General features: G+C 38.4%; 1 protein-coding gene across 1 annotated transcript in view; it reads left to right on the forward strand.

Annotated features, from left to right (window-relative positions):
• Positions 1–24,654, forward strand: part of SPAG16 (sperm associated antigen 16) — a 694,984-nt gene that overhangs the window by 382,352 nt on the left and 287,978 nt on the right. Inside the window, exon 13 of the mRNA XM_036254344.1 lies at positions 10,601–10,727. Coding sequence (XP_036110237.1) covers positions 10,601–10,727 — 127 coding nt within the window. The remainder of the gene's footprint in view (positions 1–10,600; positions 10,728–24,654) is intronic.

Consider the following 24,654-nt stretch of genomic DNA (forward strand, 5'->3'; position numbering starts at 1 on the left):
GGGTCATACAGGGAATATTTTTGGACAGAGGTTGAGCCTTGGGCCTTGGACTCCAACCCTCACATAGGCCTGGTGGCCTGTCCCTCCGAGAGCTGCCCCTTCTCCAAGCCCTGCAATGATACAACATTCAAACATGAGAAAACCTTTGCCTCCACATGGTTTCTGCTCGCTGTCCGTCCGATATTTCGGAGGCAAGGCATTACCAAGGCTCTCTCCCTGCTTCAGCTGAGGGAATGGGGGAAAAGAGGCAAATTATGCAGAGGAATAGCCTCAGACATTGGTATCACCAGGTTCCCTGGTGATAAATTCATTCCAAGATGCAATTTTGAAACAAACACCTAATGGCTGATGTATGACAAGGCATTTAGTCTGACTTGTGCATCATTCATGTCACTATTTCGAAGACACAGAAATTAAATCATATTTAAGACATTACATTTGATGTATCATACTTATAGAAAATAACAAAATTATACAAAATCAAGACTTTCAGGGAAATCTGGATTTTATGATTATTGTACTCAGTATAAAGAGATATTGAATAAAGGCAGATGCAAAGCCATTGAATCTCTAATTGAAATAACGAAGAAGCTGTTCTGCCCATGCCCTTACCAAGGTATTTGCCCTTCCTGTTTGTGTCTGTTTTTTTCGTGTTTTATGTATTCTATGTTCTTGTTTGGTGGGTGGAAAGTGCTGGGGTCTGGAAAGAAGGAGGACATCCTTTGGGTAAACAAGGTAGTTGGACGATCGGAAAAAATGATGTGTATTTAAATTGTGTTTACCATGTCCAGTATTTTCATTTCTAGGCAGGGCATTCATAAAGAAATGTATTTTGACTTAGGAAGTTCAAGCTGGGTTTAATTGTGTTTCTTTTACAGTTTCGTGTAACCTCTGCCAGTGATTCCCATCTTTCATTCTTGCTTTCAGTTGTTGCAGAATTTATTAAAGACCAAGGAGAGAGGGAAATAGTAAGACACTCCAGGGACGGACATGAACGAGAGTATATGGGCAGTTCTGTACTATTTGTCTTTAGGTGTTGAAAATGACTCTATCTGAAGGATTCCTATAAACTCTGTTTTTTCAGTTCAGGAGAGTGTTAGATGTATATAGCAGGAAGACAGAGACAATGGGGAACTAAGACTTTTTATTTCACCGTTTTGCATCAAGTCATTCTGGGCAGATGATGACAGCAACCACGGGGTAAATTAAGTTGCAAGGAACGTTGTACACTACACAGGCCACCGCAAAACTGAAGGTCCCCTGATAGGCTTACAATATTTTCCAGCGTTTTCTTTACCAATGGTTTTGTTCTCATTCAAACATTTAAAAATGCTAAATTTTTACTCACATTTTAAATTAATACAGTGGAAAAATATGACCACCGGTTGATACCATCAAGAATGATGACATAGGATTTATCAATTTAATACTCTTAAGAAGGTTTTATTCCTAAGAATAAGCGTGTGAATAAGACCAGATGTGTAAGCTCATGAGATTCCACTTTTAGATGAGGGGGGTGGGGGCGAAACTAAACTAAAATACTGGCAGTTTCTAGTTTCTTCAAGGGGAATTGGTTCTTGGATCACTTGTGTTAATCATACAATTCTTTCTTTTTTATACTAATTGAAATCCATATAAGGCTCAGTAAGTTTATTTCTAAACAATATATTCAGTACTTCAAGATGACATCCAAAGGGGACTGGGGGCTCAGTACCGGGAAGCAATGGTGTCCCCTGAGTGATGGGAGGGGAGGGTACAAGGACAAAAAATAATCAGTCTGACTTTACCTGGTGATTGGTGCTTTGACGAGAACAGACAGGATGATGTGACAGATGGGTGTTGTGGGTCATTCAGTTTTCCCTCTTTATGGTCAGAGGACACTGTGCTTTGAATGAAAGCTCTGAGCGCAAAGGAAACCCAGATGGAAATCCCCTCCCCCAGCACTCGGGGCCCTGGGTATGTAAGGATTCCCCCCACATAATCCCATTTCAGCCCTGCTTCCTCCTTTCTGCTGTTTGCTGGGCTCCCTACTCTCAGAGCCTAGTCCCTGTGCCAGAGGCCTTGCCTCTGGCCATCAACCTTGTCCCCGATCCTGACATCTGGTTTCCGACTAAATTCTCTTTCAAGGGCTTGACATGGAAAGGAGAAGTCGTACAAGATCCAAATGTATTAATGTGGCTACTTTTGAGAATATCACATTAAAATAGTTTGTAGAAAGAAAATTGAGTAGAAGATTTCAAAAGCACGATTTTTTTGCCTTTAAAGTACTAAATGTGACACGTATTGATCAACTTACAGTTAACAATGAAGTTGATTACGATGATCTTGAAAGCTAATTTGTTTCCTATTTTGTTTAAAGCCATGTTTTCGAGAGACAAAATGTTTTAGAACAACCCCATTGTTCTGTTTTGTATATAAAAACAAGACATTCAATGGTGGGCTGATAGTTTCAAATCACAGAAGTTTTGGAATGAAAAGTTCTCTAAAACCTCACCTAAGGGCAGGCCCTGAGCAAGCAGCAGGTGTGAATGAAGCATGTGGGCGTCCCCTCCCCCGTACTCAGGTCCCAGGCCCTCACACAGGAGGCATCTGTGTTCATGGTTCCATGTCAGGAAACATAGGTTGTGAAGCACAAGTAACCATTTTATTTGGTCCATTAACTTCCGACGCCCAGACCGTGCGTCAGCCCAGCAATGTGACAACCTCACTTCTAGCCCTTTCTGTCCTTCACAGTAATATTCAGGACAAAAATAATACTGTGAATAAGTGTGGTCGGTCCCAAGCTACCCAGAATACATGAGTGGCAGGTGACAAACCTGTGCCTGAAAGGGAAGGACGAATTCGGAACGTACTCAGGAAATGGTTGGGTGTTGCATTCTAAGAACTGAGGTACTCACGTTTATTCTCACTATACCCAATGTGCTGGATTAAAAACCAGAAAGGAAGAAAAATAAATAAACAAAAATAAAAGAAGGGATGCAGAGGAAGCACTTGTCCATGCATGCAAGGCGTGATCAGATAATACAGAGGACTTTTAAAGAAATCTTCAATTAAAATGAAATTTAAACAAATAAATCTGGCTACACTGAGGATCTTAGGATCGGGCAGAGGTGTGCTTACAAACGCACTCTCAGGAAAACAAAACCGTACGCGTAGCCTTTGTCAGTGTCCATGGTCTGAACACTCCCTCCATGACAAATTCCAGACTGGCCTGGCGAAGTCACCGAATGTGAAATTGGGGAGAGATGTGTACCGTTGTCTTGTGAACCAGAACGAATTAATGACACTGTACCACTGTGTCAGACCACATAGCATTCGTTTTACCAAGATTTAAAATTGTTTCTAATTCATAAAAGTTGATCTGTCTGGCACTGTGGGCAGATAGGCTAACATAAATTAATTTTCTAGATAATGTTTCACCTCAAGCACTGAAATATTTCAAATAGCAACTATTTCTTAAAGAAAATTTCTGTGAAATGGATGTTATATTGTTCTCCTTGCAGAGCATAATTTCATCAGTGGTTGATGACCCGAGGTCCTCAGTTGACAGTATATTATGCTGTGCAGAGAGGAAGTCAGTGGATAAAAGTACATGGTCTTAAGCCAACTGTTTGGGGTGGGGAGAGGCGCCTCCGTCAGTAACTACCTGTGTAATACTGAGCCAGTTACCTAGATTCTGTATATCTAGGTTTTCTTATCTATAAACTGGAAAGCTTACCAGTGCAGTTGGTTCTCGTTATTTAGAGTAGTTATGTTCTGTCAAGTCACTGCAAACACTAAATTGGTGAATATGAAACCATTGTTCCTTAGAGAATCACAGGGCTAGTTTCCTGTAAGCTGGTTCATCAGTCAATCAATATATAAACTTGTTTTGTGTGTGTTTCTATTTAAAGACACTTTGTTTAATATGTATTGTTGATTCATTGACCTTGAACTCACAGCCAACAGCTCCATTGCTTATGCATAAACAAAGCTTATCTAACACATGTATTTTCTCCTTAAGTCACGTCATGTCCTCTTATGCTTAGGAACACTACACTTGAAGGCCGTTTTAAACAGCAAAATCACCAATAGCACCATGAAAAGTACACACAAAAAAATGTGAAAACAGCAGCGCTAAATAGAATGCACAAAGGACCCCTTCACAGGATGAGGCTTGAAACAAGAAGGCGGAGCTTCCCCTGGTTTGAACTCAGCAGGGAATGTGTGCACCATGTGACTTATTTGTGCCATTTTGTTATGCCCTCATATGGGAATGTCTGCAAAAGCATTGATTTGGGGGTTCTAAATGACGGTTAGCAAGTAGGCCATTCACAAATACAGAATCTGCAAGTAGTGAGGGCAACTGTACTGCAGGGTGTTAAATATGCAAATTGGAACTGCAAGCAAGCGCTCAATGGATGGCAGTTTAAACTGCAATGTTAAATGTAGGAGCTGTCGTAGTATAAAGAGTTATTTTCTTTTGCCTTTACTAATTTTCCCCAGGTTGCCAGTCCGATATTTTTTCTTTTTATTTTATTTTTTCCATTTCCCAGTTTCCTGCCAGTTACTGCTAAGCTTCTACTTCTGCTCACCTCTATCAGTGTGCACTGCTGCAGCCTCTTAACCGCTCCCTGCACCCACACTCTCTGCAAAAACTATTCAGTTGACTGTTTAACAAGTCTGGGTGAGGACTGGGTGCTCTGAGTCCTCAGCTCTGTTACAGTTATATTATTTATTCACCTTTTGCTTTTATTCCCAACATCCTGGCTGCATTCCAGGTCTTTGGGATTACCAAGAATCTGTTTTTCCATTTGTGGAGTTATATTACCATTTTGAATGCACAGACTGGACGTTTATTGTCTAGGGTTTTGGACAAGAACTTGTCCAGGAGCTGTGACCTGTGCATGGTCTTTCCTAGGGGAGACTCTCAGAACATATCATAGACTATTGTTTCATGACACGCTGTGGCGATCTTTAAGGTAGAGTTTGTGGCAGACTCCCTGGTACGTTTGATTTAAATATCACTTCCTCCATTAAATGCTCAGATTAATTCCACGGTCACAGAAAAAGAAACTATTGCATAATGAAGGATTTTATATTATTTGAGATATTATAAAACAAACAAAAGGCTTTCATTATTAACATGGTATTAACTTCTGAAGTAAAAATGTGGATGTCACCTGAGAACTTTGCCTTGCTGACATGAAAATTCTGGTGAATTTTAAAACTAGTGTATATATAAACTTAAAATAAAAACAAAAAACAGGATGGGAGGAATCCCTCACTGAACTTGAAAGTTATGAATTGCAGTATAAGAATTTAAATAGGTTCACTTACATTTATTTTAGATGCTTAGACTTAGGTATTTCATAAAGAATTTTTTTTTTCTTTATTGATTTTAGAGAGAGGAAGGGAGAGGGAGAGAAAGATAGAAACATCAATGAGAGAGAACATCAATTGGCTGCCTCCTGCATGCCCCCTACTGGGGATTGGACCCACAACCTGGGCATGTGCCCTGACCAGGAATCGAACCAGCGACCTCTTGGTGCATGGGTCAATGCTCAACCACTGAGCCACACCTGCCGGGCTCATAAAGAATTTTTATTTCGGATAAACCCCATGATAAATGTTATTATTGTATGTAGGCTCAATTATATAAATACTATTTAAAACCCAGGTCTTTCTAAGGATTAATAAGATGGTGAATTCCAATTTGCTGTTTTAAAACAAGGATAGATATTTTAAGCCCTTTTGTTCTTATTTACTTAAAAATATATTGCTGCTGCCTTTATGTAAATGCTTCATAATTCCATTGACCACATTTTGTTGATTTGTAAATTCATGCAAGCCTGAAATTTAAATGTACAATTTCATATTAAATATCACAGTGTTAAAACAAACACACCAAAAATAAAATAAGATAAAACCTCTACATTTGAATGCCTCATGAAGGTATTAAAATGGTGTCTTCTTATGAGTTGACATATGTATGGGAAATGCATTTTAAAAGAAAATGTAACTGCTCGAGAAGAATAGATAGCTTTGTTTTACAGCAAGTGGAAAGTTCAGAAAAATATCCATCATTCAGTTACTAGAAAGATAAATTCAATCAAGAGGGCGAGTAAAGAAATAGAGGAGACACAAGGAAATACAGGGAAAGCAGGAAGTGAGTTAAGAATGAGCTATTGCCGGTGAACTAACATCTACCTCCAAAAACGATAGGCAAACAGCAGACAGGGCAACAGAGAGAAAATTGCATCAGGCTTCAGTGTTTATGTTTTCGATGGAAATGTACAAATCACTTCCATTTCTTATGGTGCTGTCATGCTCCATCACTTTAGTCCATTTTCACCTTGCAGAGGAATTCTGAGTGGGACTTCCTTCTCTGGCAGCTAATTAATCTCCCACAAGCCTGCTCTTGTAACTCGTCTGCCTGGAATGCCCCTCACCTTAAGCCAGTGACTCCTGAGCCAATTTCTTTCCCCCTGAAGCTGTTCTTTCTTCCCTGAAGCTGTAAGAAGACCATCTTTTCATTTTCATTTGGGAAGCGGTGTGAGCTTTAATATACAACTGAGAAATTGCTCCCTCTACCCCACCATCATAAATGAATATACACTCCCAAATAATTGAATTGGATTTTTAATGACAACAGACAAAGCCCGAATATAAATTGTGAATGTGCACCATTTTTTCCCCCAATAGTGCATATAATGTGTAAGGACCCATATTACTTAGATTATGCATTTTTGTGCATTTGTATTTCCTGGCTCTTTATTGTGATGAAACAAATACAGTTATAATACTATTGCATTTGCCTTAAAAATATTACCAAATTTTTAAAATAGAAGGATACTTGATACTTAGTTTAATGGCTAATTCTTTATGTAAAAAAAAAATTAAGGTAAAAGCATAATTATTTATTTGTTGAAATGTTTCAATTAAAAATAATAAAAATTCTATTTAGTTTTATTCTATTTAATAAAAATAGCCTTTTAATAAGTTACCACTAATCAACTACTTACAAGGTCTATTGCTTAATATTGTCACAGGTGAAAATATTATTTCAATAATGACTCATAGGAGGTTAGAAATATGAACCATTCTTTAATATTTTCCTGATGCTGTTCACGTGTATCTTTCTTCTTTTATTGCCACATCTGTGTCACTTTTATATTCTCTTACTTGTTTTGGTTAATTTTTTTGTAAAATTTTGCCTAGCTTTATGTTTTCTTTTCATTCCCTTTGAATTAAACATAAAACACCTCCCATCAACTATGTATTCTGTGCCTTTAGAAAGCAGAAGATATATATGGGACTAGAATAGCTATTCCAAATATTAAAGATTCTCTCTATATAAAGATGTATGCAACTTGACCCATGCATGTATGGAAAACATACTTGACAGGAATAGGATCACTATAAATATTCATGTATTCAGAGGAATATATATGGGTCACATTTTCAACCTCTTTGCACGTGTCAGGTTACCGACTAATGGAGTTCACTTGCCTGTGTGCATCAAAACCAGATAAGATGGGAACAGGAGATTTCAGCAAAGAATGTGGAGGTTTATTAGTTTGGAAATGGCATCATGCCCAGAGTCAAAGGTGAGCTAATGCTCAAAGATCCGGCTCCCCAATGGTTCTAGGGAATAGGTTACATAGGGTAAAAAACATGAATCATGGTGACTAACAGAGTTAGGGTTGTGGTCTCTACTGATTAGTCCACACTAGGGTAGGGTAGTTCATCTGTCCCTGATGTCAGCCATGGATTGCTTTGTCTGGTTTTGCAAGGATGTGGTCAGCGGGATCACTCTGGAGCTGAAACACAACTGAGGCCCGGATGTTATCTCTAGTTTTACTAAAACTCTATCTCTGTGGGTCAACAAATCCAAGGCTTTGTTTCTAAGACTCTGCCGTGCTGACCAGAACATCATTGTCCCGAGGGCTGAATGATTAAGGGAGTGGACGTGCAAGGGAGAAGGAGGCAGGTGAGCCAGGGTGCTGGACGAGGCCAGTTTGAATCAAAAGGAAAGAAAGGAGAAAAGGTCATATTTAAGAAATGAAGTTTCTGAGCGGTTGTAGCAGTAATTATTTTAAAAAGTTATATGCTGGATTGTGTTAAAGGCAACTGTAGGGAGTCTTTATTAGGTGGTCTTTCTATAAAAGGTAGTGAACTCTGTTTTAGCAATCAGTTAAATTTTAGGCAATTTATTTTTTGCCCTTTAGGCTTGGCTTTATTCTTTGGTAAAACAAGTCGACTTTGATTTTGAACTTAATTCATGAATTTTACCCTTTCTCCCAGGGTGGAAGCTTTCTGTAGTCCCAGCTGAAAGTCCGAGGCGCTCAGGAAGCTCTCTCCACTCTGGTTGCATTGCCGTCCGGTGTCTGCCAGCAGTGCCTGGCCTCTGATGTCACCGTCCACTTCTCACCCACAGGGCAGGAGTCTCTCCTAGGCCCTCTGGAATCTCACTCTGTGGAAATGCCACCTTGACCTTGGCCAGTGATTCATAAAAATCCCCACACAAACTGCTACGGTTCTCGGTCAGCTCCCTTTCCTCGGGCACCGTACCCTGCAAATCCAGGCGTGTCAGCCGCCCAGACTGTTCTCGCTGCCCTGGCTCAATGAGACTGTGGTTCTGCTGTGGTTCTACCACTGTAGTTGATGGCAGGGAATTGCTTCCAAGCAGAAAGACACAGAGGTCAGGGAGCACATATTGAATTTTCCCTTCATTCAGGGATTACCAAACTTCACTGTATGAAGTTCAGTGCCAGCAACCGTTGCCTTACTGATTTTATAGTTGTGTGATTTTATAGTTGTGTACGGTGAGAGGAGAAGTATAGCACTGATTACCCTATTATGGTTAGAGATATAAATCCTAACCAGACATTTTTCTTGTTAGATCAGGGAGATAAGGAAGATTTCCATAGGTGAGGCAGGTGGAGGGTGGTAAGGGCATCAGGAGATTTACAATTAATAGAGAGCTTGTGACTCGGGTTTCACAACAGCTGTGTCTGTACTTTAAATGCAAACATGGAGGAGAGATGAACTTCAAGGAACAGGTCAGTAACACACTTGGTGATATATCCTTCAGGAAGACAATAAATATGATTATAAATTAGTGATAACCTAAGTTCAGTTTCCCTTCTTTTTTTGGTATGTGCCCCTAGCGGGAACCGAACCCGGGACTCTCTGGTCTGCAGGCCAATGCGCCAACTGCTGAGCCAAACCAGCCAGGGAGATTCCTTCTTTTTTTCTTTAAACTTATGTTAATTGTTGAATATATTACAGATTTTCTTCTTTTTCCCCCCATTGACCCCCTCCTCCCCAACTTTGCCCCCCTCCTGCCTTCCCCACACTATCGTTTGCGTCCACTGGTGATGCTATGAGGAGGAGGGCCGTGCTTACCTGTTCCGCCATCTTGACCGGAAGTTCAGTTTCCCCTCTTTTGCCATTAATCTTTAGCAGGTAGCTGTCCCCATACAAAGATTAGTCATAATAAAAAGGAACCAGAACTTATGAAGAATTTCAAAAAGTAAAGAGTAAATGAATATAAACCAAAGTCCAGCGAAGGACATACAGTGCATAAGAAATTATCTATTAATGTTATCAATACTTCAGACAAAAAGTACTATACTGATCAGAGCTTAACGGTTATCATATTACAAATATATTTAGATTGACTCATCTGTTCACAGTATTACTAGTTACCTTACTTCCACTCTTCATCAATTTTTAAAATAGTTTTATAAATAAAGTTCATTAAAAGCAATCAAACATTGATTGCAAAGGAAGGTGATACTGCTGTATACATACAGTTTCATTAAGACACAGTCCTTTTATAACATGTAAAAAAGGCAAAGCTGCAGTTGTCTTTCAGTTATTTTTAAGAGTTGAGACCAGTGGTCCTGAAACTATAGCCTGAATCAGAATCACCTGGACAGCACAGGTCACTGGGTACCTCAACCCCAGAGGATGAGTCTCGAGAATTTGCATTTTGATATGTTCCCAAATGATGCTGATGCTGCTGGTCTGGTTTAGATTCTCCATCCCTAAAGGCAAATTATAATCACTCTGAGGAGACTTTAATTCACACTAATACTCAGGCTCCATCTCCGACCAATGGAAATGAAATGTCTGAGGCTCGAGGCTAAGGATGGGCTAAAAGCTTCCCAGGCAATTCTAATACGCAGGCAAAGCTGAAGGAGAGAAGGCAACAGAGTGACTTAAAGAAGTTTATCTGGTCTTAACACATTAGTAGAATGTTTTCTTTTCTCAGCATATTCTTTTATTAGATGGGAACAATTTTTACGTAGTCATTCATGACAAGGAATGAATGAAACAGTATAAAGATGGCCTTACAAGTGGCTCTATAAATTAAAGCTAATTTAAATTTAGCCAATGTCATGCTACTAATTTATAAAATACTTAGAATATAAGGTAGCTTTAGAATTAAAAATATATATATTGTTCTTATACATTTTTCCATTTATAAAACTACTTTATACCTTAGACATTTAAATTATTTTTATTAGCATTGTTCTATACAATTAGACAGCATAAGAAACACTTAGGTGCTAAATCTTAAAACTCTAACGCCTAATTTCTCTCTCCACAGTGAAAGATGCAGATGCACTTTGTATGGACATACGGATTCTGTGAACAGCATTGAGTTCTTTCTTTGCTCCAACACGCTTCTCACAGCTTCTGCAGATAAGTCCCTGTCTATATGGGATGCAAGAACGGTAAGGAGATTGTCAACAGCTTTTCCACGTTTCAATAAGCCTCGTCACTCTTAGTCACTCTTCAGTCATAGGTGCAGCTTATGAAGAAACGGTGCAAGGGCAGGTGGGCTGAAGAATGGGAGCACTGTCAGTTCCCGTTAACAAGGTCCCGTCCGTGTGCTCCTATCTGTCCTGCCTCCTAAATGTAAGGACCGTAAAAATAATGTCGCTACTTCATTAAACAGCATTCCAGTTATTTATTGAAATAGAAACTCTGCTGGTGTCGTGGATAGGAAAGGGGAACACATAGTGCCTCTCATTAAGTGTCATTAGATAAGAAGGGAGAAAAAAAGAGATCACGAGGTGTGTGTTAAAATGGAAGAATGTACAAGTTACAGTGGAAAAGCAAGAAGGAGAACACGCATCTGCTTGGAGGAGTGTGGGCGGCTTCCGAGAGGAGGTTGTGCTTTCTTGAGCTGAGACTTGGCAGGTAAGGAGAATGTATCAGGTCCTTTAGGAAGGGGTGGGTGCCAGGGAAGGGCCATGCATGGACAAAGCCATGAAGAGTGAGGCTCCACGGCATATTGTGAGAGCAATAAATGTGCAAAGAGAGCTTAAGGAAGAAGAGAGGAATGACCGGCGAGGGTATGCAGATGGACAAGCATAGGATCGGGAGTATCTGACTGAAGTTTTGTTCTGCTTTGAAGGGAACATAATCAGATTTACGTCTTAGAAAGATTGACAGTAGGATGAGGGCATCCCTCTTGTTGATCGGGACAGGGGCAGATGAGAATTTGAACTAGGAGATTGTGAAAATAAAAAGGATTGAATGGATAAAGATAAAAGGTTTAACTATGAGAACTTGAAATAATTATAAATGGAGATTATAGGAGGAAGAGGGATTTAGGGCAGGGCGAACCACTATCCCAGTGTGTCTAGGTTTTCCTGGGTCATGGGATTGTCAGGGCTAAAGCTGGAAGGGCCTGGATTACTGTGGCTTTTGAAGAGATTTAGATTTGAAGAAATGAAAACAAAACGTGGGGACCACATTTTCAACAGTTTGGCTGTGAAGATGACGAGGAGAAAAGGAAGGAGCTCTAGGGTCAGGTAAAGGCTCCTCCTTCCTTCAGATATAACACAGCCTGGTTATTAGATTAAGGGTAAGAGTCGGGGGAGAGGAAGGGATTGAAAATGCAGAAGAGAGAAGAGACAGTAGAAAAGCTTTTGAGCACAGATTTTAATAATTTGAGGAATGCCAAGTTATGCAAAACGGGATCTCCATATTCACTGTGAGCAGCATTTGATGATAATAATGAAAACTAAGACTTAAGGAGACTATAGAAAAAGGAAAGAAATATCCATAGTATCTGGGTCCTGGGTCAGGAAAGAAATGCAACTATGATTTCTCCCATTTTTCTTCCCTTATACAACACACGATTGACATCAATAGGGAATATGGTGATGACATACAGAGGGTGTGAACAGGGACCGGAGTTCAGTATGAGGGGCTCTCTTTGGTCCTTTAAGGCAAACTTATTTAGGATGGACAGAGAACAAGAAGTCCTTAGGTAGAGCTGCGAGTGCCTCAGACACCAGCTTCCCATGTAGCCTAGCCCCAGACTTCTGAGGAGGCAGGAGCCAAGGGCACACTGTGGGGAAAGTGACTAAAGAATAAAATTACAGTGATTTGTTGTGTGGTACAGAGGTCCCACGACCTGCTCCTTGTTTTAAAATAGCTTGGACCCTAACGCAGCGGAGTTCACTTCTGCTAATGGAGCATCAATGGAAAAGCAAAGTTTTCAATGCATTTAGTCCAAACACTTAGATGTGGAGTGCATATAAAAGCAATCGGTCAAGGAAAACCCATAGAGAAAAATATTCATTTAGCAGTGACCTAAATTTTATGTTCATTTCCTCTTGATTTCAGTTTTTTCTTTTCCTGTCTTTCAAAGTGCTTTAACTGAATGTTCTCAGAAAGCGTGTCTCTTATGTGCTTTCTCTCATGTGAAAAACTAAAGCACTAGTGCTTGGAAGTACAACTGTTCTTATTACGAGAACTTGCTTCTCATAAATCTGCCTTAAATGCATGGGGTTGTTTACTGACGGTGACCTTCTTACCTGATGCTGCGAGCTCTCTGTGGACTGTTTTTACTTCCCACAATAGCTCTAAAAGCAGGAGAAAAGAGTGATTTAGCACTGCACAGGGCCTTAGCATATAGTAGCATATGGATATTGAATGTATGTGCATAGAAAGATTGTGAATCCCAAGAACATTACTTTAATCAATATAAATATTTTTGTTGGCTTAATCACAAATTAAAATTTATATTATTACTGTTATTTTTGTAATTTTATTTTTAGTATGCATATTAGCTTTATATTTATTCATACTATAAAAAAGGCTCTAAAGTATTTTGGTCTAAACAAAATGTTATTTACAAATAACAGTAAATTCATCAATGATTAGGATGAAAGTACATTTAATAGGTTTATTTTCTGAAAATATTTTCAAACCAGATGGTAAAAATACATATTTAAATTGGTATCTGTAGTATAGATTTAGCATGTAAAACAAAGGGAAACTCATTCTATTTAGCTTATTAATGATTAGATAATACAAGGTGTTTATTAAAATATTGATGCAAAAACCTGCAAATAATGTATGAAAACAGCTCTGGAATTAAACTGACTTGTTTCACTAACATGGCATTAGGCGCTACTAGTGATTTTTTTAGATATACCTCATTTATTTAAAACAGAAATCCTTAATACAATCAGATTTTTAAAAGTTAATTATATATCTATATATATAGTTTTAGAAAGGTACATATTATATATTGTAAATATAACATGGAGTTATTAGCTGTTTTATATCCCAATGTTTCATGCAGGAGTTAAACGTAAATTAATTTTTATTGTTGAATATTGTGAGATACTGAAATGGGTAACCAGGAAAGCTATAGTTCCTTCTGTGTAATAATAAAAGCTGCACAACATACTGATATGGATGACGTCATTTGACTTACGACAGCAACTGAGTCCATAGCTGACTAATCTTTTTTATAACTTTAAGATTATGTTAATTCTTTAGTAAATGGTAAATTTTCAGGTTACGCTAAAAGTCTGAACCTGAAAGGAGATGAATGACTTTCTTCTCTTCTTAGTAAAGCAAACACAGTACATTTTGTCACCTTAATGTGATCGATTCATATTGAGACATCCTCTAAAATATTTTTGATCAAACATGAAAATAGCCAATGGATTATATTCCTATAAATTCATTTCAAACTTCTTTCTCCCATTCCCAAACATATACTGGTCTTAAATCATTAACCTAGTCTAACAGCTTATTGTCAAAGATGATGAATGTACCGACCTCTAAGTCAGTCTCTAAGTTAGCTGGACAGATCAGCTCTGAATTTTGTGGGAGATGAGGAGAGGGATATAAATCTCTATAATTACCGAAGAGAGGCTATTAAATAGCTTGCAGTTTGGAAACTCATGAAATTACTCAGCTTTACAGGACTACATGCAGAGTATTTTTTCTCAAAGTTATGAAACAGTAAGATTATTTTATTAAAATTGAAATAAAAGATTTAATATTGCCAGCATATGATGTGTAATCTAGCACATTCAATGAAAACGTGTAATGCCCTCTCAAAAAGCAACATGAAAAACCCCAACATACATCAGTGATTTGGGAGCCAATTTAAAATAAATGCAATGAGATTATCATTCACAAGTTCATTGAAAATATTAAGGCTTTGTACATATATTTTTAAAGGATGTGCTCACAGCACAGTAAGACATAGGACAGAAGGAGTAATGCATGTGTGAGTTGTTTGGAACTGGGTTCGCAATGGTCAGAGTTGCTGACATTCCATCTCTTGTGATGAGTCAGACAGAGTGCATGGCCTGGACTGCCTGTGGGGGTCAAACCTTGCTCCCTAGACTAACTTCAGGCTCTTGTCCAATATATGGTGTTGTCCTGGCTTAACTTTAGCCAAAAGATTCAGCAGCTGATCACTGTGAGTTTCTATATAGTGGAACTAAGAACTCAGCAACAAAGTTACAGTCTTGAGCCCTGTCAGGTAGGTTGTCCACTCCGTAGCTCCGCCTGCACCCACATAGGCCTGCTGGTTTCTCGAGACGGGAGCTCGGTGAATTCTCAGAGGAGCCTAACAGTATTCATAAGCCAGAACGTGGAAACAAAGGCACAGCTGGTACCCCTTCTCTAGGTTTTATTCCTCAGCCGCATTCAGTTTAGTAATATGTGTTGACGATCTGTGGTAGGTCGCACCCGGCTCTGCATTGTTGACTGTGACAGAGTCCCTGCCCTCATGAGCACACAGTCTATTAGGGAGCAGACTAAAAGATAAATGATTTTAAAATAATGTAGCACTGCCCTGGCCAGTTTGGCTCCACGGTTAGAGCGTTGGCCTGTGGACCAAAGAGTCTTCAGTTTGATCCCCATCAAGGGCACGTACCTCAGATGCGGTTTGACCCCCAGCCCTGGTTGGGGTTGTGCGGGAGGCAACTAGTCAATGTGTCTCTCACATCGATGTTCCTCTCTCTCTCTCTCTCTCTCTCTCTCTTCCTCCCTCCCTCCCACTCTATGTGAAAATCAATGGAATGAATACCCTCAAGTGAGGATTCAAAAAAAAAAAAATTAAAATAATGTAGTACTTGTTACATACTCAGCCTAACCATAGCTTCATTTTGTGCCAAAGCTCACTATTCCAAGAGATGATTTTATTATTGACACGTATGTAATACCTACCATGTGCCACCACTCTACTTTAATATCTATTTAATGCTTACTGGAATTACCATTAGTATCCATATTAAGAATTGGAAAAACAAAGGCTTAGAGAATAAAATAATTTGCCCAAGATTGGCCAAATGGTGGGTGGCAAAGTCAGGAAGCAGATCGACTCTTCAACCTCAATTATAATTGTTTTTTTTTGTTTGTTTGTTTTTTTAATCCTCACCAGAGGACATTATTTTGGCATTTATCTTTAGATAGAGCAGAAGGGAGAGAGGGGGGAAGAGAGAGAGAGAAATATTGATGTGAGAGAGACACTTCCAGTAGCCGCCGCTCACACAACCCCAATTGGGGCCGGGGACAAACTGTAACCGAGGTACGTGCCCTTAATGGGGACCAAACCGTGACTCTCTGGTCCATGGGCTGACTCTCTATGCACTGAGCCAAACTGGCCAGGGCTATATTGTTATTTTATGGCCTCCAGTTTTTTGTTGGTTCTCACTGAAAAATTAGAAATATTGAAATGACATTTCAGTGGGGAAAAAAAAGATGATTCACTGTGCTTATATTTTCAAAAATAGTGTTTTAACACTATAATTAAATGCTTCATAAGTCAGATCTCTGCTTGTATTGAGGACCCACCAGAGCTACAAAATGGTCCCTTTCAAAGTACAAAAATCTGAAGGAAAAAAAAACAAACATCATAGTTTATAGCTATCAGTTAGATACCGGATTGTCAAATTTATCCACCAGATATGCAAAGGCATTTCTGTTAAAATTCTGCTAGGCATTTCTCTTATTCTGAATCAATCTGTTGGTCTTGTAAACCAATTAGAAGTAGTTTTCAAATATTTTAAAACAAAGTAGAAAATTCTATTCCTACCTTTTAAAAGGAATTTGATTCAAAAGCTTTTAGAGGTGGTTGCCCTTACATAGGTTTGGCAGAAGAAACACTTTCAAGCAAATGTTCTGTAGACCAAGTTTCTTTTGAAAATTGTTCCTTTTTTGTTCCATTAAAATGTTACCTTTACTCTGTTGGGATGATTAACTATATTATTATTTTCAAAAATATCTGTTTACGGCACATGGTTGACAAATGTCTGTCATATATAATGTCACATATAATGTCAACAAATTAGAATAACTTATGTTTTGTGGGAAAAAAAAACATAAATCATCTTTAAAGTCAACTTTTAAAAATATATACATTTTCCAGAAATACAATGTGAAAGTCCGTGAAACATTGTTTTGGTTATTCCCTGATTCATTACAAAACATTCTGAATTTTATAATCATCAAAGGACTAGTTTGCATAAAATTAACCAGCTTGAAAATATTCAAAGTGCTCCAGATTGCAATTATACATTGCAATACTTGTAGAAAGCCTCATTGCATTGTTGTCTGTATATTGTGACACAGCTTGCTTTGGAGATCTTGTTTCAACGACCTTTGTATTACACAAATCCTCCACCAAAGCTTACTGCTTCCGCACTAAATAAATGTCAGCTGCCATCAGGTATTATACACCTTATTCCCTGACTATGTGAAATTAACCAATATATACAAAGACCTTTTTATTAAAGGCTTTTCCTTCGCTATTTTATCGACCTAACATACCTCCCCGCCCCCTTCAACTGATGAGTTTAGCTCTATGCTTAGTCTTTACCTTGTCTAAAAAGCTTTCCATGTTTGCCATTCTGGATTAGATGTCCCAAGAAGCAAAAGGAAAACTCTGTACTACATGGAGTTTGCTAATTTTTAAAAAATAAAATACTTAAAATATTGAACTTGACAACTGAGACTTGTTCCCCCCCCCCCCCAAAAAGACAAGCCTGACCAATGTGCTGACTCTTTGTGTAATAACTAATAGCTTCAATGATGTGGTGCAAGCACATATGTTTGAGAAGTAAATGCACTTAGTTGTTTCTCTAGAATCCTGGGCTTACATCCTATGTTATCTTGTATTCATATCACAGATTATTGCTCAGTATTAGTACACAGCCGTTCTGTCCGAATTCAAACCCATATTCTGGTGCTGATGAGTAGTGTGGTCTTGGCATTCATTGCTTAAAATCTTTGTGTTTCAATTTTCTTGTTTGTAAAATGAGGATAGTTGTGTTACTTGTTACATAAGGGTGTGATAGGATTAAATGATTAATCATAGAAAGTATTCTTATTTCATTCAGTTCTGCTCTAATTTGTATTATGTCCATTCTTCTGCTGACTAAGGCTGCTTTTGTTCTTTTTCTAGTTCTTTAAGATGCAATACTATGTTGTTTACTTGAGATTTTTCTTGTTTCTTGAGACAGGCCTGTAATGATACAAACTTCCCTGTTATTCCTGCTCACTGTGCTTCTAACTGAAACGTGCGGATGAGTTAATTTTATGATATTTCAGTTTTTAAGAGTTAGAAATAATTTCTTCACACTTCATGTAGTTTATTGAAATTTAATCCAATAAAGATGTAAAGTTGTCATTATAAGACGGCATAATAATAAGTAAAATTTCTAACCAACTATTTAGAATAACTTAACCATTTTTTACAACACTCCACTCTTGTCATAGTTAAGACATTCCTTTGCACTGTCTTTTATATTTAATGTATGGATTAAACTGACTTTTAGGAATGGAGAGAACAGTCCAAAAGAAAATACTGGGATTAATTATTTATCTTTTCTTTTTTTTTTTTTCTTTTAGAGAGAGAGAGGAAGGGAGAAGAAAAGGGGGAGGGAAACATCGATGAGAGGGAACATCCACTGGCCGCCCCCTGCATGCCCCCCACTGGGGATCTGGCCACAACCTGGGCATGTGCCCTGACCAGGACTCAAACTGGCAGCCTCTTGGTGCACGGGTCAACACTCAAGCACTGAGCCATACCGGCCTGGCAATAATTTATCTTTTTATTTGTTAATCCTTACCCAAGGATATTTTTACATTTATCGTCAGACAGAGTGGAAGGGAGGGGGGGGAGAGAGAGAGAGAGAGAGAGAGAGAGAGAGGAGAGAAACATCGATGTGAGAGAGACACATCAATTTGTCGCCACCCTCATGACCCCAACCTGGACCTGAGACGAACCGCAACCGAGGCACGTGTCTTTGGCCGGGATTAAACCCAGGAGTCCCTGGTCTGCCAATGCTCTCACAGCTGAGCAAACCAGCCAGGGCTAATTTATCTTTCGAATGAAAATAAGATGGTCTAAATCTTCTAAAAACCTTTCCCTGTGTGCTTACCCAATTTTTATTTCGTTGTTGAAATGGGTTATTTGTAGCAACTTGAGAGTATTCATATTATAGGAAAGAAATGATCATCTAGAAGGTATTAAATGTAGATACAGTAGATACAGACAGTTCAGTTTCTCTTATGTTCTCCAACATTTGCTGTAATAAAAATAGTTTGTATTTTATTCTGTCAGGCACTTTAGACACATGATTATATTTAGTTATCACAAATAACACTTCAAGTTAGAGAATATTTTCACCATATTATAGAAAATATTATGTATTTTCACCATCACATCTCTGAAGATTGGAGGTGTTGAATAACATTTTTTTAATAAATATTTTTTTCTGTATTGATTTTAGAGGGAGAGGGGGAGAGAGAGAGAGAGAGAAACATCGATGAGAGAGAACATTGATTGGCCGCCTCCTGCATGCCCCTCGCTGGGGATTGGGCCCACAACCCAGGCATGTGCCCTGACCGGGAATCAAACCAGTGACCTCTTGGTGCATGGGTCGATGCTCCACCACTGAGCCACACTGGCCAGCCATTGAATAACATTTTTAAAGGTCCACGGTTATAAGTGGCGGTTTTGAGATTGCAACCCTATTCCTTCCAGCCTCAAAGTCCATGTCCCTTTACCACTATGTGCTGTCTCTACTTTACATGACATTAAATAAAATCTGATTCTCAAAAGGCATTTATAAGCATCTGTCTATGACACTGGGTTTTACACTATTTCAAATAAAATAATAACCCTCTAAGTCTAGTTCTACTTACCTTGCCTCCTTGATCATAATGTATGTTCTTAGGGAAGGGTAAAGAGTAATGTATGGTTCAACATTACTACTTAGTTTAATATACATGGATATCACCTTTCTCCATGTGATAGGACCTAGGTTTAATCTCCTGGCAAAAATAAATGTTTGGGGCTATTTGAATTGAACATGATACAGGATTCTTACGTAAGAATATGGAGGGTACCTTATCATAGAATGCGTTTGACCGAAAGGAAACCCCAGTACATTGCCTCTAGCCTTCCTGCCTTGAGTATAGTGTAGAGAATATGTAGACTTTGAAATAAGACATAATAAAGTTTGAGTACAGGTTTTGTGATTTCCTGATTGTGTGTAATCAGGCATGATATTTAACACATGTGAAGTTCAACATTCCCTTTTTAAATGGAAATAATAATGAAATCATAGCCTGGCCGGTATGACTCAGTGGTTGAGCATCAACCCATGCACCAAGAGGTTGCTGGTTCGATTCCTGGTCAGGGCACATGCTCAGGTTGAGGGCCTAATCCCCAGTGGGGGCCATGCAGGAGGCGGCCAGTCGATGTTCTCTCTCATTGATGTTTCCCTCTCTGTCTCCCTCTCTCTGTAAAACCAATAAAGGAAACAAAAATTAAATCACAGTGTTAACACTGGGAGTATGTATTTGGATGTCAAATTCCCTTTATTGGTAGCTGAGAATGTTAGTGGCAAGTCTTCTGATGATGATTTGCAGTTCTGTTTCTCTGTGGATGGATTAAATATGATTTGTAGTGAAATCGAACAATTCCACTGCAGATTGCTTCACCCAGTGTTTTGTCTGTTGCTGTCACTTTTAAGAACTCAGTGACTGTAATTTATTGCATCAATTTGCAGTTCCACTGTTTTTGCAATTAACTGTTTATTTGACCTATTTTGCTTATTGGCCCCTAATTTCAGTTCAACATATAAAAAATACTGTGGAATTATTTTGTTACTTTTCACTTATTCTTTTATACACTCAACCCATTAATGCTTAAATAGTGATTACTTGGCTGTACTTCAAGATAATCTTTGCTTTGAATCCATTGTAGAATACATGTTAATTATACTTTTTAGGTACCATTGATGAAACTAGAAATTAAGTGCAGTGTTTTGGCAAGTGTTTCTGGTATTCTACAGTGCTTTTTGTCAGTGTAAGATAACAGGCTACCTCGTGTGTAGATCCCCAGTACCGGAAAATTATTAACAATTAAAGTGCATTTCTAATGGATAACCATGAATGCTCCATATACTCATGTGTTTTTATTGCATCTGAATTATACTAAAGGCTTTCATTCAATAAAGTAAATACCAAAAATAAGACAAGCTGCCTTGTCCACTTCTTTCCTCATGACATAACAGATTCCCCGGACCTTAAGTAAACTGAAGTTAAAATCAGACACATCTGTTTGTGGCAGTTTTGAATTCTATATTTTTAAAGGCAAAAATTTCAAATTTAGTCATACAACAACATGAAATTATAAGCTGCTGTAAAAGCTAGAAGGAAATGGTCATCTGTTGTTTATTTGACTACCAGGCACCTAAGAAACACTCTGATTGGTGGAAACACCAACAATGCACACATGAAACTTGGTAGGGGGCGGGACTGAAAAGGTCTGAGGCTTTTGCTTGCTTGTTTTTGTTAAGTGTGTCTGTTCTGTGGTTTATAGAAGGTAGCACACAGGCATGTCCATGTACAACTTGATGACTTTGGAGGGGAGTAATGTAAAGACAGAGGATCAGGTAGGAAATTATTTGTCATTAAAGTATTGTTGAGCCGACATTTACCAAAGGCAGGGTCCTGTCCAGACTCTTCAGAGCAGAAATTTGACATTGTTTAGTTTCCTTTGATTCTTGGATTCCCCCCCAAACCTTCTAAAATTTGTCTCTTTTGGCGGGGAGGGGAAGGGAAAGGGAAGTTGATAGCAAATATATTGTATAGACAACTTGTTTTCATGGTCAGTGGATATAATTAATTATATAGGTGAATATCCAATCTCTTACTGATGGATATTTGGATTGTTTCTTATGTATTTGATACTTTAAACCAGATTTCAAAAACCTCCTTGCAGGTGCCTTTCACATCTATCAGCTTATTTCATTGAGATGCAGTTATCGGTGGTGTAATCTGCATCTTCAGAAGCATAGAAGTGATATTGACAGAGCCTCTGTAAATTGTTGACTAGGGCTACTTAGTTCCTGCTGTGAGCAGTATAGAAGTGTGCTCACCTCTCCGGTCTTGTCAGTGTAATTTTAACATTGGGTTAAAATTATCTTAATGTTTTAGTATGTAATTATTAAGATTTTTAAAATATCCTGTATATTCATTAAGCATATGTTTGATATGCAAGCTACCATTAATACTTTTTATGCAATTTGTAATTGATATTTAAGTTATTTGACATAGAATTTTGGACAATTTTTAAAACTTTAGTTTGGCTAATGGTTTCTTTATTTTAAATTCAAACTAGTTAAATATTATTTTATTTTTTTGTCTTTGTCTTGGGAAATAAGTTCTTCTTGAAATTTGTGGTGTTTCTCTTAATGGTACAATTCATGACTGTCTTCTTCTAGTTCACAAATGTATATATCATCACTCCCCAGTTTTCCTACTGTCTTCCCAGTTGTGTTCTGTGATTGCAGCATCTGCCGGTGGTTGGATGATGGTGTGAGATCGGGGGAGCCTGGCCCACTGCGGTATCCACACTGCTCTACTTCAGTTATCGGGTTACATCAAACAGTCATGCCTTTGCCATGGTTTCAATAGTTCTTCTCTGGGTTTGCTGTTCTGATGGGAGGGAAACTGTGGTGAGTTTGTGAGGAACAGAGAATAGAACAGGAAGCACAGAACGCCAGGGAGCAGGAGGCGCGTGTTTTACATTTTGCCTCGGCTCGTGGGATTTGACCCACGCTGCTGTCGATGTCTTAGTTCGTGGATGCCACAGGACTCAGGTCAGTGGGCAGATGGTGGGGCGTGTAGAAAATGTCTTCTTTGCCTCTACACAATCAATCACTATTCCATGAAGCACAGCTATAGTCTGGCATGTGCTATAAAGCCTGAAAGGATTCTCAGTTCAGCAAAATTAAAAATTAGGTCGTCCACTAGTAATATTTAATTGGTTTGTGTGCCTTAGTCTCCTGCATCTTGTGGACACTACATATATCCTGATAATACATATGCAATTTTAGATCAAGTGCCGCAAACCAAGATTTTAAATTTAATGTGTATTTTATGAAATTTATACATTAGATTAATATGTTATTTAATATTCTTAAATAAGAATCCTCTATATCTCTGATACTGTGATATTAAATTCACTTGATCTGAGATCCTAAATAATTTAACAATTTCTATATTATCTGTGAAATGACTTTGGATATTTAAAAATGTGTATATACATGTATGTATGTATATATGTGTGTGTATATGTTTATGTATATGTAATGTGTGTGCACATATATATAGATATATGCAGAGAGAGAGCCCCAAATCTTTCCTACTTGATATAAGTTCATCAATCAACAAAAACTACTGAATGCCTTATATGCAACAGGCACAATTCTAAGTTCTATAAATACAATAATTAAAAAAAAAAAAAATACCCCTGCCTTTGGGGAGATTTTTCTGGAGAGAGACAGATTAAAAAAATAAAAATTGCATTTTAGATGGTGGTACACATTGGAGAGAAAAAAACTAGGAAAATAAGATCAAGGGTCTTTGACAGGCGGGGAGTGGGTACTGCAATTATAGTTAAGATGCAGTGTGAACAGAGGCTGGAAGCAGATCTGAGAGGAATTGCTGTGGATATTTGGGGAAAGTATTGCAGAGGAACAAAGCACAGCTACAAACTTGGGTGGGGAGCATGACTGGTGTGTGTGTGTGAGGAAGAGGCAAGGAGTACCTGGAAAGGATGAGGGAAGAGAAAAGCCACTGGAAAATATAACAAGAAGCTAGAGAGGTGTTAGTGAGTAGAAAAATGGGGACCAGTTCCATAATCTTGTAGGTTATTTTGGTGACTTTAGTCTATACTCATGGTGATACTGGAAAATAATAGAGTTTTGAGCACAGGAATGACTTTACCATTCATCAATCTAAAGTTTAGAGTTAGGAGAACAATGGTGGAAGAAGCAAAATCATGTTTGGCTATTGTAATCCATCTATGCAAGAGGTGACAGTGGCCTGGAGCAGAATGATACTAGAGAAGAGGATGTGGTTAAAGAAAAGAAACACACACACACACACACACACACACACAAACACACACAGAGAGAGAGGAAAGGAATATGAAGAAAAGATGAACAGGGGCTTGGAAAATGTGTAATTGCAGCACAAACAAGACTCACTCAAATATAACTATAAGCTTCTCACTACTAATCCAACCTTTGGAAGGAAATATTACTCAGTCACTCATCAAAGAAAAATAAAAGGAGCACATACATAATTTTAACACATCCATTTTTATTTATTGTTTTGACATTATAGATCGACTTTCCAAATAATTATTGCTAATTTGTGTATTCTTTTATATGTATTATATAAGGAAGTACTGGTATTTTAGTGCCATAATTATTAATTTGAGGTCCATCTGAAATCAATATAAGTAATGCATAGATTTCTGTCGATGACTTAAATCTTTCAAGTAAATTCAGCTCTGTAAGTGTTCACTGAATAGCTCTGTGTTCAGAGATGATGCATATAAACTGGGTCTACCACCAAAATAAAGCTAGGGGACTGTAGTGGATGCTGTTTATGTCTTGCCCCATAACCCTGCATCCTTCTGCAGCTGTGCTGGACAGCTCCTGGGGCAATGATCAACTTCCTACCTCAATGGCCCACATCTGCATCTCTCTGAGGTTTCTTCCCTGTGGGCTTTTTGTAGATACCACAGGTTACTAGGCTCAAGTGGAGGAATTTAAGGCCCCTGAGGACAGAGGAAAATCAGTGGATATATAGTTCAGCATCTCTGTTCCCCAGTGGAACAATTGTGAAACATGTTTTATATGGTCCCTTGGAGGGTCCTTGATGAGTCCTTGTCCTAGCTGCTCATGGTGCGCTCATGGCACACCCGTTTTGGTGACTTTAGTCTATATTCATGGTGATACTGGAAAATAATAGAGAGTTTTGAGCACAGGAATGATTTTACCATTCATCAGTCTAAAGTTTAGAGTTAGG

Source organism: Molossus molossus, unplaced genomic scaffold, assembly GCF_014108415.1.
Source record: "Molossus molossus isolate mMolMol1 unplaced genomic scaffold, mMolMol1.p scaffold_m16_p_11, whole genome shotgun sequence".
NCBI classification, from domain to species: domain Eukaryota; kingdom Metazoa; phylum Chordata; class Mammalia; order Chiroptera; family Molossidae; genus Molossus; species Molossus molossus.